Source organism: Sapajus apella, unplaced genomic scaffold (genome assembly GCF_009761245.1).
Source record: "Sapajus apella isolate SASKATOON/1434 unplaced genomic scaffold, GSC_monkey_1.0 scaffold6, whole genome shotgun sequence".
NCBI lineage: Eukaryota > Metazoa > Chordata > Mammalia > Primates > Cebidae > Sapajus > Sapajus apella.
Genome location: NW_022436946.1, coordinates 179,871 through 191,601, shown reverse-complemented (window position 1 = coordinate 191,601; position 11,731 = coordinate 179,871). Strand labels below are relative to the sequence as shown.

Sequence of the window (11,731 nt, the reverse complement as noted above, 5' to 3'; positions counted from 1 at the left end):
ACACACACACACACACACACACACACACACAAAGAAATACATAGTAGTTCATCTAACCAAAGAGATGAAAGATCTTTCCAGGAAAACTACAAAACCTGGCTGAATAAAATAAGAGACAATACAAATAAATGGAAAAAATAATTCATGCTCATGTGTTAGAAGAATCAATACAGCTAAAATGGCCATACTTCCAAAAGCAATTTATAGATGCAACGCCATCTCTATCAAAAAACCAATGTCATTTTTCACAGAATTAGAAATCTCTAATCTAAAAATTATTTGGAATTAAAAAGAGCCCAAATAGCCAAAACAATTATAAGCAAAAAGAACAAAACCAGGGGCATCACATGGCCCAACTTCAAACTATAAGGCTACAGTGATCAAAACAGAATGGTACTGTACAAAAATAGACATTCAGATCAGTGGAACAGAACAGAGAGCTCAGAAAGACACCTTCACACCTACAGTTATCTAACCTTCAATAAAATCAACAAAAATAAGCAATGGGAAAAGACTCCCTATTGAACAAATAGTGCTAGGATAACTGGCTAGCCATGTGCAGAAGAATGAAACTAAACCCTGCATTTCACCATATATGTACGATTACTTGATGTCAATTAAATATTTAAATGTAAGTCCTAAAACTATAAAAATCCAGGAAGAAAACCTAGAAAATACCATTCTGGACATAGGGCCTGGCAAAGATTTCATGAAGACATCAAAACCAATTGCAACCAAAATCAAAAATCGACAAACGGGACCTCATTAAACTTTTGCTGTGCTGAGCTTCTGCATAGCGAAAGAAACTAACGACACAGTAAACAGCATGTAAAATGGGAGAAATATCTACAAACTATGCATCTGCCAAACATCTAATATCCAGAATTTACAAGAAACATAACAATTCAACAAGCAAGAACAAAAAACCCAATTGAAAAAATAAGCAAAGAACATGAACAGACACTTTACAATAGAAGACCTGCAAGTGGCCGACAAACGTGAAAAAAATGCTCAATATCAGTTATCTTCAGAGAAATGCAGATCAAAACCACAGTGAGCCATCATCTCATTCCTGTCAAAATGGCAATTATTAAAGTCAGAAAAACACAGATGTTGGTGAAGTTGAGGAGAAATGGGAACGCTTAGACACTTTAGCTGCAAAAGCAAACTAGTTCAGACACAAAGGAAAGCAGTTTGGAGATTTCTCAAACAGCTTAAAATAGAACTACTATTTGACCCAAGAATCCCACTGCTGGGGATATACCTAAAGGAAAACAATTTATTCAATCAAATAGACCCGTATGTCCATTGCGGTGCTATTCTCACTAGCAAGGACACGGAGTCAATCTAAGTGCCCAGCAACAGTGGACCGAATGAAAAAAAGGTGGTACACATGCACCATGGAAATCTATGTAGCCATGAAAGACAACAAAATCATGTCCTTTTCAGCAACATGGTTGGAGCTGGAGGCCATTATCCTAGGTGACCTAACACAAGAACAGGCAACTGCATACCGCAGGTTCCCGTTTATAAGTGGGAGCTAAACATTGAATACACATGAATGTAAAAGCGGGAATCACAGACAGTGGAGATCACTAGACAGGGGTATGGGGAGGGGCATATGGGCTGAAGAACCACCCACTGGGTATCATGTTTACTGTCTGGGATTATTGGGACCCCAAGCCACAGCCTCCCACAATTGACATATGTAACAAACCCACATGTATACTCTTTAATCTATAATAAAAGTTGAAATTAAAAATGAATAAATATGCTGGCGAGGATGCGGAGAAATAGGAATGCTTTTACACTGTTGGTGGAAGTGTATAGTTCAACTGCTGTGGAAGACAGTGTGGCAATTCCTCAAGTATCTAGAACCAGTAATTCCATTGGACCCAGCAATCCCATTGCTGGGTATACATACCCAAAGGATTATAAATCATTCTACTATAAAAACACATGTACTGGTATGTTTATTACAGCACTATTTACAATAGCAAAGACTTGGAACAAACCCAAATGCCCATCAATGATGAACTGGATTAAAAAAATGTGGCACATACACACCATGGAATGCTATGCAGTCATAAAAAAGAATGAGTCCTTTGCAGGGACATGGATGAAGCCGGAAACCATCATTCTCAGCAAACTAACACAGGAACAGAAAACCAAACACTGGATGTTCTCACTCATAAGTGAGAGTTGAACAGTAAGAACACATAGACAGGGGGAGGGGAACATACACACTGGGGCCTGTCGGGGGATGGGGGACAAGGGGAGGGAGAGCATTAGGACAAATATCTAACACATGTGGAGCTTAAAACCTAGATGATGGGTTGATAGGTGCAGCAAACCACCATGGCACATGTATACCTATGTAACAAACCTGTACATTCTGTACATGTATCCCAGAACTTAAAGTAAAAGTTTGAAAATAATAAAAATGAATAAAATGACATGAGGCAAAAAAAAAAATTTGGTTTAACTGAGAGAGGCAAGAGAGAACTCTGCGCTATGAACTCTAACCCTGCCCTAAAAAAGTAATTTCTAGTCATTTAAAATAATTGTAAGTTATATGATCATAATTTTATAAAAATTACATATGATTGTAGAAAAACCCTAACATTAAACTGTGCATAATGGAATTTCAGATGATTTCCACCTTGTTCTTCATATCCTTCTTTTTTGTCCCATTTGCAAGTGACATTTTTTGTTTATCCGCTGGAAGTCATTGCTTCCAGGTGTTCCTTTCTGCATCACCCCCTCTGTTTCCACTGCCCACCTCAGCCCTTCCTCTGGCCTGGGACTGTGGCTTCCTTGACACTGAAGTCACAAGACTTGCATTCAGCCTCGGAAGACAGAATGCAGGGCAGGTGATGGGGGTGGTCTCGGCATTGCAGAGGAACCTCACAGCTCAGGTCCTCTATCGCAGACGGCTGCCTTTATCTACCATATTAGCTACAACCAAGCCAACCTTGCCCCTTTCCTGATTGGTTTATTTCTCACTCTTTTCAACTCGTACTTGAAAATTCACATTCTTCCACCTAACATTTCTTTCTACTTCTTATCTTCACAATATATCCCGATTTATTGTGCCCAGGAAACACTGGTCTCACCATGTCCTAAGTTACTGTCTAAAATGTAGTGAACAAATGGACAAGAAAGAGGCCCCTGACCTAGTTGCTGCCTCTCATTTATTCACTGGCAGGGTAAGTACAGCCTCAGCACTGACAATGGGCTGTGCTGTAGATGGTTCCCTGAAGAAATCAGAAAAATCCCTGCTCCAGTGGGGACAGCAGGTGAACAGAATGAGCAGGTGCATTGCATCAGACGTAGGAAGGTGACAGATGATTCAGGGGGCAGGGAACAAGGTTGGAGGGAGGAAAAGAAAGAGGGGAGAGCCCAGGTCCTCAGTAGCCTGAACAGGAAAGTCTATCAAGAAGGTGACATGTGAGTCCCGGCTTCATGGAGATGAGCATTCGCGCAGGAGGCAGAGCCTGCGACTATGGCCTGGAGTGGTCCAGGGAAAATCCAGAAGGTGCCTCCGTAACATTTCCAAGACAACCCTAAAATAAAAGAAATACCCAAGAATGTATTGACTAAGTCATTAGGACTAAACAATAAATATTTATAACTTAGTAATTTAATCACAATTTAAGAAAATATTTCACATAAATTGAAAAAGTAGTATGCTTATTCATTCTTAAATAAGCACATATGTTTACTAATGGACATGTGTTCTACTGGGCACTGCACAACTTCTCAAATCTTGGAAGCAGATTGGACACAGCCACCATCATTTCCAATTTCATACTGATTTTTACAGGGGTTCATGGTTTTTTTTTTTAATCACAGCACCTGTCAAAAGCACAGATTGTAAAGGTATCATGTAATCTAAAGCAATGGTGCATAGTCTAATGTTGAAACCATCAAATACTTTGGACCAGTACTTCCTGTGGTGTCCAGCAGATGGCACCACTAATTTTTCAACTATTTCAATAAGTCCAGAGAGGTTGCTTACATTGAGTTTGCGCTCTGAGCTCCTTGGCTCACAGCTTGTGACATAATGGTGGATGACGGGTCCATAAAGAGATTCTTTTTTGGGGTTGGGGAAATTTCTCCCACCCTGCACATCAAGATGCCCTGAGGGCAAAGAGCAGAGAGGTGCACTTGTGTATGTGTGTATGTTCATTATAGCAGCCACGCGAGTGTTCGTCTCTGTCCCTGGATTTCTAAGTTCCTGGAGGACCAGACACATCCGTCACCCACCTGTAAACCAAGCATTTAGCACAGTGGCTTCCACACTCTTTTAGCCTCAGAGACAGAATCCCCTCTTCCCTTTTAAAGCTACTGTGATACACCTAACCCAATTAAGAGGACTGCCTGTGTCTGAATTCCCGCTGCCTGCAGGCCACATACCCTTCCTGAGTAGGAACCTGCTCTGAATCAGGCCGGAACCTGCTAAACCCTCTCAAGCTGAACAGACCCTGAGCCTTGGTATGGGCCCTTCCCTTTCCCTCTGGCCTCTGAAGGTGAGAATCCATCAGAACTCAGAGCAGAGCTGCCCAGGTCATTGCCAGCAAGTGACACAAGGTCTCATTCAGCCGTCTCATGTCAGCATGAGAAGGTCCTGGCAATGGGGAGGGGTAGGACTCTGGAAATTCTCCTTCCCTGTCCTCCCTCCTCACCCATCTGCCCCTTGCTCCCCTCCAAGTTCTGCCCACGGTACCTGTCACTTTAAAGGACTCTCCACAAATGCCAGGTAGGATGAAGCAGGGGAGAATGAGGAAAAGGCAGCAAAGCATGAGGGTGGTGGCCGTGGCCCTGAGTTGGGCTGTGCCTGAGGACATGATGGGCAGTGCTGAAATGGAAACACAAGAGTGATAACCCTTGTCCAGGCCCCAGACCTAAGGAGACACCTCCTCAGCTGCTGCCTCTCCAGGTCATTCTACAAGGCAAAGATTTTGTCTTCCCCACTCCCCTAGCTATGGGGCAGCCTCTGAAACAGGCCTTGGGGTAGGAAGGTAGAGGGGGTGCCCACTGTCCTCAGGGAGCTCACACAGCTGCTGAGGGAAGCAAGGCAACAGCACAGCCCTGCCTCCTGCTGTGGAGGAAGAGGAGGTGACGCCCCAGGGCAGGGAAGGGCAGGGTCTCAGGGCTGGCATTGGAGGTGGTTTTGATGGATTTTCTGAAACAGACCATAGAAAGGAAAGGAAAAGTGATTCTCAAAAGAGGGTGAAAGGAGAAAAGTCCGAAAACACAGTGACACCCAGTTTCGGTTTCGAGGCTGGTGAGAAATCCACAGTGAGGGCAGCAGAAGCAAGCACAGTGAGGAAGAGGAGTCAGGAGGGAGAAGGGAGAGGAGGCTGGGACAGCACAGGCGCCCCCAGGAGGAGCCCCCCACGAGGGGGTCATTTTAACATAAATGTGTACACTGGGATCATTGAAGCTGAACTCAAGAACTAATTTCTCGAGATCACCATTTCTGACCTAATTCGAGATCCCCATTTCTTTTCTTCCGTTACCTCCTGCACTTGGCTCCAGGGTTCTGTCCATGCTCATCAGGAAGTCCTCAAGCCATCTTGTGCAGTCACCCAGTGAGAAGTAATGGAAGAACATGGTCATATCCTTGTCTTTCTCCCACCTTTCCTTCATCTTTCTGGCTCCAGGATGAACCGTTGTCCACATTCTGTTCTCTGAGTCAAAGAGGAGGAAGATCTGTCCATCGAAGCTGAACTGCCAAGATCCACTCCTGTGCCCTTCGGCTTTCTGCTCACAAGACATCCTGGCCTGCAGGGTGAGGGGTTCTGCGCCCACAGAGGAGAGATCAGCTCTTGACACATTTTGAGCCCCCATCCTGTTCCCCTTACAATTTCCAGGCTTTACTCTCTCTGCCACATCCTGACCTTGCCTCTCTGCTTCTTGTGGGGTGAGATGACCTTCCCATTTGTATTTTTCATGAAAACTATAAAACTCTAACCTACCCTTGTTTCCGCTTCCTCTTGTCCTGGACCATCTTAAACTTACCCCTGGGTGTGTAATTCTCCAGCTGAATGCCAAGCAGTTGCTCTGTGAGCATGTCCATCAGCTCTCTCAGGACTGGGTTCTACTCTTTTCAACTTTTCGTGACATTTATTTTCTTCCCCAGGGGACTGGTGGGTGTGACTGTGTTGTTATAGTGAAGAAAAGTGTTTTTATCTACCTGGCCTTGAACCACACACCACCATGGTCCTGGTCTGAACTTAGGGATGATGGTCACATCATAGCAAAGAGAGTGAGGGTCTGTGGAGAAAGGCACATGAGGGTGGGATGGGGAGGAAAAGACCCCCAGATAGAGCTGTCCACACTGTGACAATAAGAGAACGCCTCTGGAGGGCTGAGCTGGCACAGCAAGGAGTGTCCCCTCCAGAACTATGGTGTCTTTACAAGTTTAAGAGTGCTCCCCCTTGCATGAGGACAAGGAGGAGGAGGAGGTCTCTGCCTGCTGAGAAACCACATGTCCCCAGACATGTCCCCCGACCCTCTGTCCACATCGTCAACATGTGATCTTGCTAGAGAGGTGCCAGGCCTGCTAGAGGAGGAAGGGCCTGGGTGGCAGAGGATCCTCAGCAGCAGCCCACGTGGACTGCGGGAGGTGGGAGGGTGTGGGGGCTGCCCCTGCGGATGCCGGTGCATCGTGCGGTGGAGTGAGGATGGAACCCACTTGGATAAAGCAGAGTTAATTGTTATGGTCACAGGATTTAACATGTTGGCAAAGCCCCTGGTGATAGTGCCCTTCTGCTATGAGGATGCCTTCCTGAAACCTTGGACAAAGGGATGGTCCACAGAGCAAGAAACAGAAAATCTGAAAATCTAAGGCAGGTAGTAGAGGGAGGGATCACAGGCTCAGAGAAGTGCCCATGCCAGAGGGGTCTGAGTGTGAAAATCCAGAACAATGTCCACCCACTGTGCTCATGGGGAGCCTGGAGGACTCCTGTTTACCCAACATATAAAGAAGGCCCCATGAGAAGGCACCAGAATGGGAGGAGGCTCAGGGATGCCTGTTGCTGAAGGCCAGGGGTGGGGGTAGGAGATGCTGTTCCTGAAATGGGCTCCCAGGAGTAATGGGATAAGAAATCCTGAAATCGCAGATTCCAGGTGGAGGCTGTCAGCTGTCAGGAGCAAGGAGGGTACCATGATGGAGATGATTAGAGAAGTCCCAATGCCAGCTGGGGACCTCAGCCATACAAAGCTATGCCCATGGCTCATAGAACAAAGGGGTCCAATATCCAAAAGCGATAGGGACTCAACCCAGATACTGCTGGATGTAAATAATTACAACAACCAGAGATAAATGATGGATGACCAGGAGGCTGAAAGTAGCCAGTCTATCAAGAACAAGGCTGCTTTGCCCAATTTGCAGAATTAAGCCACTTCTCAGGCCCTGAACCCATCGTTAGAAGAAGACACCAGTTTCCAGTGAGGAAGCACCCTTTAACCCCGCAGCAAGTGCAATGATTCTTTGTGGCCTTCTCCAAAGATATTTATGGCCACTGGCATTTGCTGTGAAGGGCAATTTTGTAAATATGTGAAGGTGTGCAGGGAATATATTCTCCTCTGTAACTACTCAACTCTGCTGTTGTAGCTCAAAAGCAGCCACGATCCATGAATGGTGAGCGAGGCTGGACCTGCCTTCAGTGCCCAATGACCCATGAACCCATAAGATCCTAGAGGTACGTGTGGTTACAATGTCTAACTGGAGAATCACAACACAGATTCCGTGTGAATGTTCAGATGCAGGGCAATGCCACTCACAGCAAGGAAATGTCAGCATTAAAAAGCGGCTCCTGTAGAGTGCTGTGCCTTGGCAGAGATGGGGCCTTTAGCCATGGGAGGGCAGTGACCATGCCACCTCAGAGCTGCCCATCACAGGTAGGCTCCTCACCCTCTAGGTCATTAGGAAAACAGGCCTGGCAGTGAGAAGACACAGGTGGTTCTCCTGGGATGGGCAGGAGCAGGGCCACAGGGAACCCAGAAGCTGCACAAGCAGTTGGCCCTGATACCCAGAATGCCACATGGCTGCACCCCCTCACCCCCAGCTCACACCTGAGGCTTCAGGGAGGGTCTCTGTTGGCCCCGTGGATCATAGATGCCCCTGCCTCCGCTACGTGGTTAAGTGCGGTGGTCCTGCTCCTGCCAACACTCGGTTCCTTCCACGACAGTCTCATTTAATCATCACATTAATTTTTATTAAAGGTGAAGAAGCTTGCACAGGAATGTTCAGCGGGGGCGGCGGCATCTCCCTGTTCCCGCAGGGGCCGGCGACACTCTCCCTCCCTCAGCTTGCTCTGAGGGGTTCTTGGCTGACCCTGCCCTGGGCTTTTCCCTGGGCCTGGTCTCGTCCCCTCCACTACTTCCCCAGTCCCCGGTGCACTTGGTTACAGTCCTAGCTAGGCTTTATTTTGTATTTATTTATTTAGAGATAGGAATTTTGTTCTTGTTTTCCAGGCTGGAGTGCAAAAGGCCCGATCTCCGCTCACTGCAACCTCCGCCTCCCTGGTTCAAGGATTATCTTGCCTCAATCTCCCAGGTAGCTAGGATTACAGGTGCCCCCCACCACACCCGGTTAATTGTATTTTTGGTAGCTATGGGGTGTCACCGTGTTTGCCAGGCTGGTCTCAAACTCCTGACCTCAGGTGATCCACCTGCCTTGGCCTCCCAAAGTGCTGGGATTACAGGCGTGATCCACCGCGCTAGGTCTGGGCTAGGTTTTATTACAGAAACAGCAGGCAGGGTTTCAGAGGTTTAAATCAACATATCGTACACTGAACAATTGGTCAAGATGGTAAATTTTATGTTCTATGTTTTTACCAAAATTAAACAACTTTAAAAATTATCTTAAAGATTGATGTCTTGCTCCTGGTCTGCCCAATGGAGATTGACCAAAAGACTGTGCTCATTAAAACCAGGCCAGCATTGAGGACTGCGTCCCTAAAATCTCAACCTGTGAGACACTTGCTTGTTTAGAAAGCTGCTCAGAGAGATCGGCGCTGAGCTCCCAGTTCAGCAGCCGCCCTTGCCCAGGTCCACAGATGGCGCAGGCGGCTCAGCAGAGCAGGTTCAAGTGAAAGTTCCTGGTGGTTCCCAACTGCCAGTGCATTCTGCTGGTTCGTTCCCCGTGGGCAAAGGGCAGCCACCCTTCAAGCCTGGCACAAATACACCCTTCATGTGTGTCCCTCATCTTCCCACAATACAGAGGAACCTCCTGCTCCCTGAGACCTGGATCCACAGTGAGCGCATCGGGATCTCCCTGTGTGACAGTTGCTCACACATTTCTTTGCCTCTCTGCTAGAAGCATGAGGTCTTTGAGAATACACTATATCCCTTCCTAACTTTTTTTGGGGAAAAAAAAGGACCCAATGAACTACTGTTGCTCCATCATGTAATCAATTGTGTTTCCACAGGGAGCAGGAACCGAAGGAGGGGTCTACACATGACTGAGGTTCCCACAACGTCTTTCTAAGGAAGAAGAACTTTGGTTTACAGCTGGTCTGGGCCCCAGCAGGATAGAATCTTCTAGAAAACATCATTGAAGAAGGACAGCAAGCTGCTTTCTTTAGCCCTTTTGACTGAACCCGGAGGATAAATGGTGAGTGGTTGGGGCAGGAAAACCTTGCCCTTTAAACTTTGTTTAAAGGAATGAGTCTGAAATCAGGAACCGAAACGGGAAACGGAAGGGTCAGGAGGAAAGGGAAGGAGGAAAGAAGGGGTGAGGGGCGGAGACAAAAAGGGAGTCAGAGCAATTCCGGATGGAGCTGGAGAAGGAGCAGGTGGGCTGGGCCTGGAAAGGCTCTGGCCGGCGCTTGGGATCCCGCGGAACCCCGCGCTGGGAAAGTCTGGGCGGCGCGGCCGACACCCAGCGTCACCGCTCAGCTCCCTCCCGGTGCGTCCTCCTCCCAGCTCTAGGTCCCCAGTGGCATCTGCAGCGGTCACCGAGTTGGGTCCTCACCTCCCGCTTCCGCTGCTGCTGCTGGGCTGGTACAGGGCAGGGCGGGGCGGTGAGTTTGCCAGATGGTCCCTAAGCTGAGGTCTGGGGGCGAACGTGGGGGGCTTGGATTGCAGGAAGGTCGGGAGGAGGGGAGGCTTCTGGAAGGACAGGGGCGATCCCAGTGGATTGCAGCTGCCCCTCAGTTCCCTCGCCGGCTTCTTCCCTTCTCCTCCAGGTCCCCGTGGCTGCTTCCCGTCTCCACACACCCCCTCCATCCTGCAGACTGGGACTTGGGTTGGAAGAGGGCGAAAAAGTGATGGCAAGAGGAGGGGAGGAGTGAGAGGGCTGGAGAGGGCGAGTGGGGGCGGGCAGCCCTGGTGAAGCGCCCCTTCTCCAGCCTCACCTGTCTTAGGGAACCGGGAACCCTGGGCTGCAGCACGGAGCTGTGGTCTGAGGAGGGAGGTGGGGAGGGACGAAACGTTTTCTAGCAGATTCTATTCTGCTGGGGCCCCAGAGCAGCTGTAAACCGAGGTACTCTTCCCTGGTCTTGTCTGGAGAGGGAAAGGGGGCACCTTGGGTGGCTGGGGGAGTGGGGAAGGGGATGATCCCGTGTGGACGCAACCCCAGACCCCTGCCACCAACAGCCAGGGGCCAGCTCTGCTCTCACCCACTCTCCACCACACAAACCCTCCTGTTGAGAAACTTTGTTTGCCCTGCCCTCCTGGCTCCCTTGAGGAGAATACCATTTAGTTTGTGATTAGTGGTAGGTGGGTAACAGCTGCCTGCTTGGAATGTTTATGAGTTATGAGTAAATACAGAACACCTGCTTATTAATAAGAATCACCTGTTTAAGAGAGACTAAATACATGAAGAGAATCTGCTGGGGCCTTCAGCCTGGAATGCTGTCAGCCCCTGAGGCTCTCAGCTCACGAGGCTGCTGACATGCCAGGTATGCCCACTTCGCTGTTCTACCTGGGTGTCTGCCTCTCATTGCCTTCAGCACCACCTGGGGGGGGGTCTCCTCAGCCGAGCTCCTACTCGGTACCCTCCAGCACCCCCAGGGCTCCCTGCCCTTGAACATTCCCTTTCACTTTGCAGCAGACATTCACCTGCACCCAGGGGCTCAGCAGACACTTCCCAACCCTCCCATCACCATTCACTGCCACCACCCACGTCACATCCTTTTACTCCCTCTCTACCCAGCCTTGTCACCCTTTATAACCCCATAGGCCCACCTCATCCCCTAATGCATTGAAGGAGCCCCTCAATGATGCCAGAGAATAGGGTCTGGATCAGGGAAACCAAGGCTGATTTGCTCTGACTTCTTAGAAATGAGTCGAGAGGAAAACCCCACCTCTGTGTGCCCAAGCAACAAAAGGATCAGAGGGTACTCCCTTTACAGTCCACGCCTCTGCTTTCCAGTGCCTGGCAGATGAAAAACAGAAAGTGCCTCGGACTGGTCCCCTTCTGCAACAGTCTTCACAGGGTGCCGTCTTGCAAAGGGCGTAACTTCACTTCAGCCTCTGTTTGGTCCCTTGGGTGCAGGCCAGTGTTTCATTTGCACAGGGTGTAACCAAGTAACCAATGGGAAGCCACTAGAGATACCTATTTAAACCCCAGAAAATTCTGTAACCAGCTGCATTCTTGAGGGGCTTCCCCCACTGTTTACCACAGTATTAAGTATACTTGTGTTTCAAAAAGTCTGTGCTTTCATTTCTCCCCTTTTTTCTTCCCTTGCTTTGTTCTTTTTTTTTTTTTTTTTTT

General features: G+C 48.3%; 1 protein-coding gene across 1 annotated transcript in view; it reads right to left on the bottom strand.

Moving 5' to 3' along the window:
• The window catches only part of LOC116548968 (UL16-binding protein 2-like), a 222,595-nt gene that overhangs the window by 191,244 nt on the left and 19,620 nt on the right, over window positions 1–11,731 (bottom strand). The window contains 2 exon segments of the mRNA XM_032274431.1: window positions 5,526–5,807; window positions 6,028–6,282. Coding sequence (XP_032130322.1) covers window positions 5,526–5,807; window positions 6,028–6,282 — 537 coding nt within the window.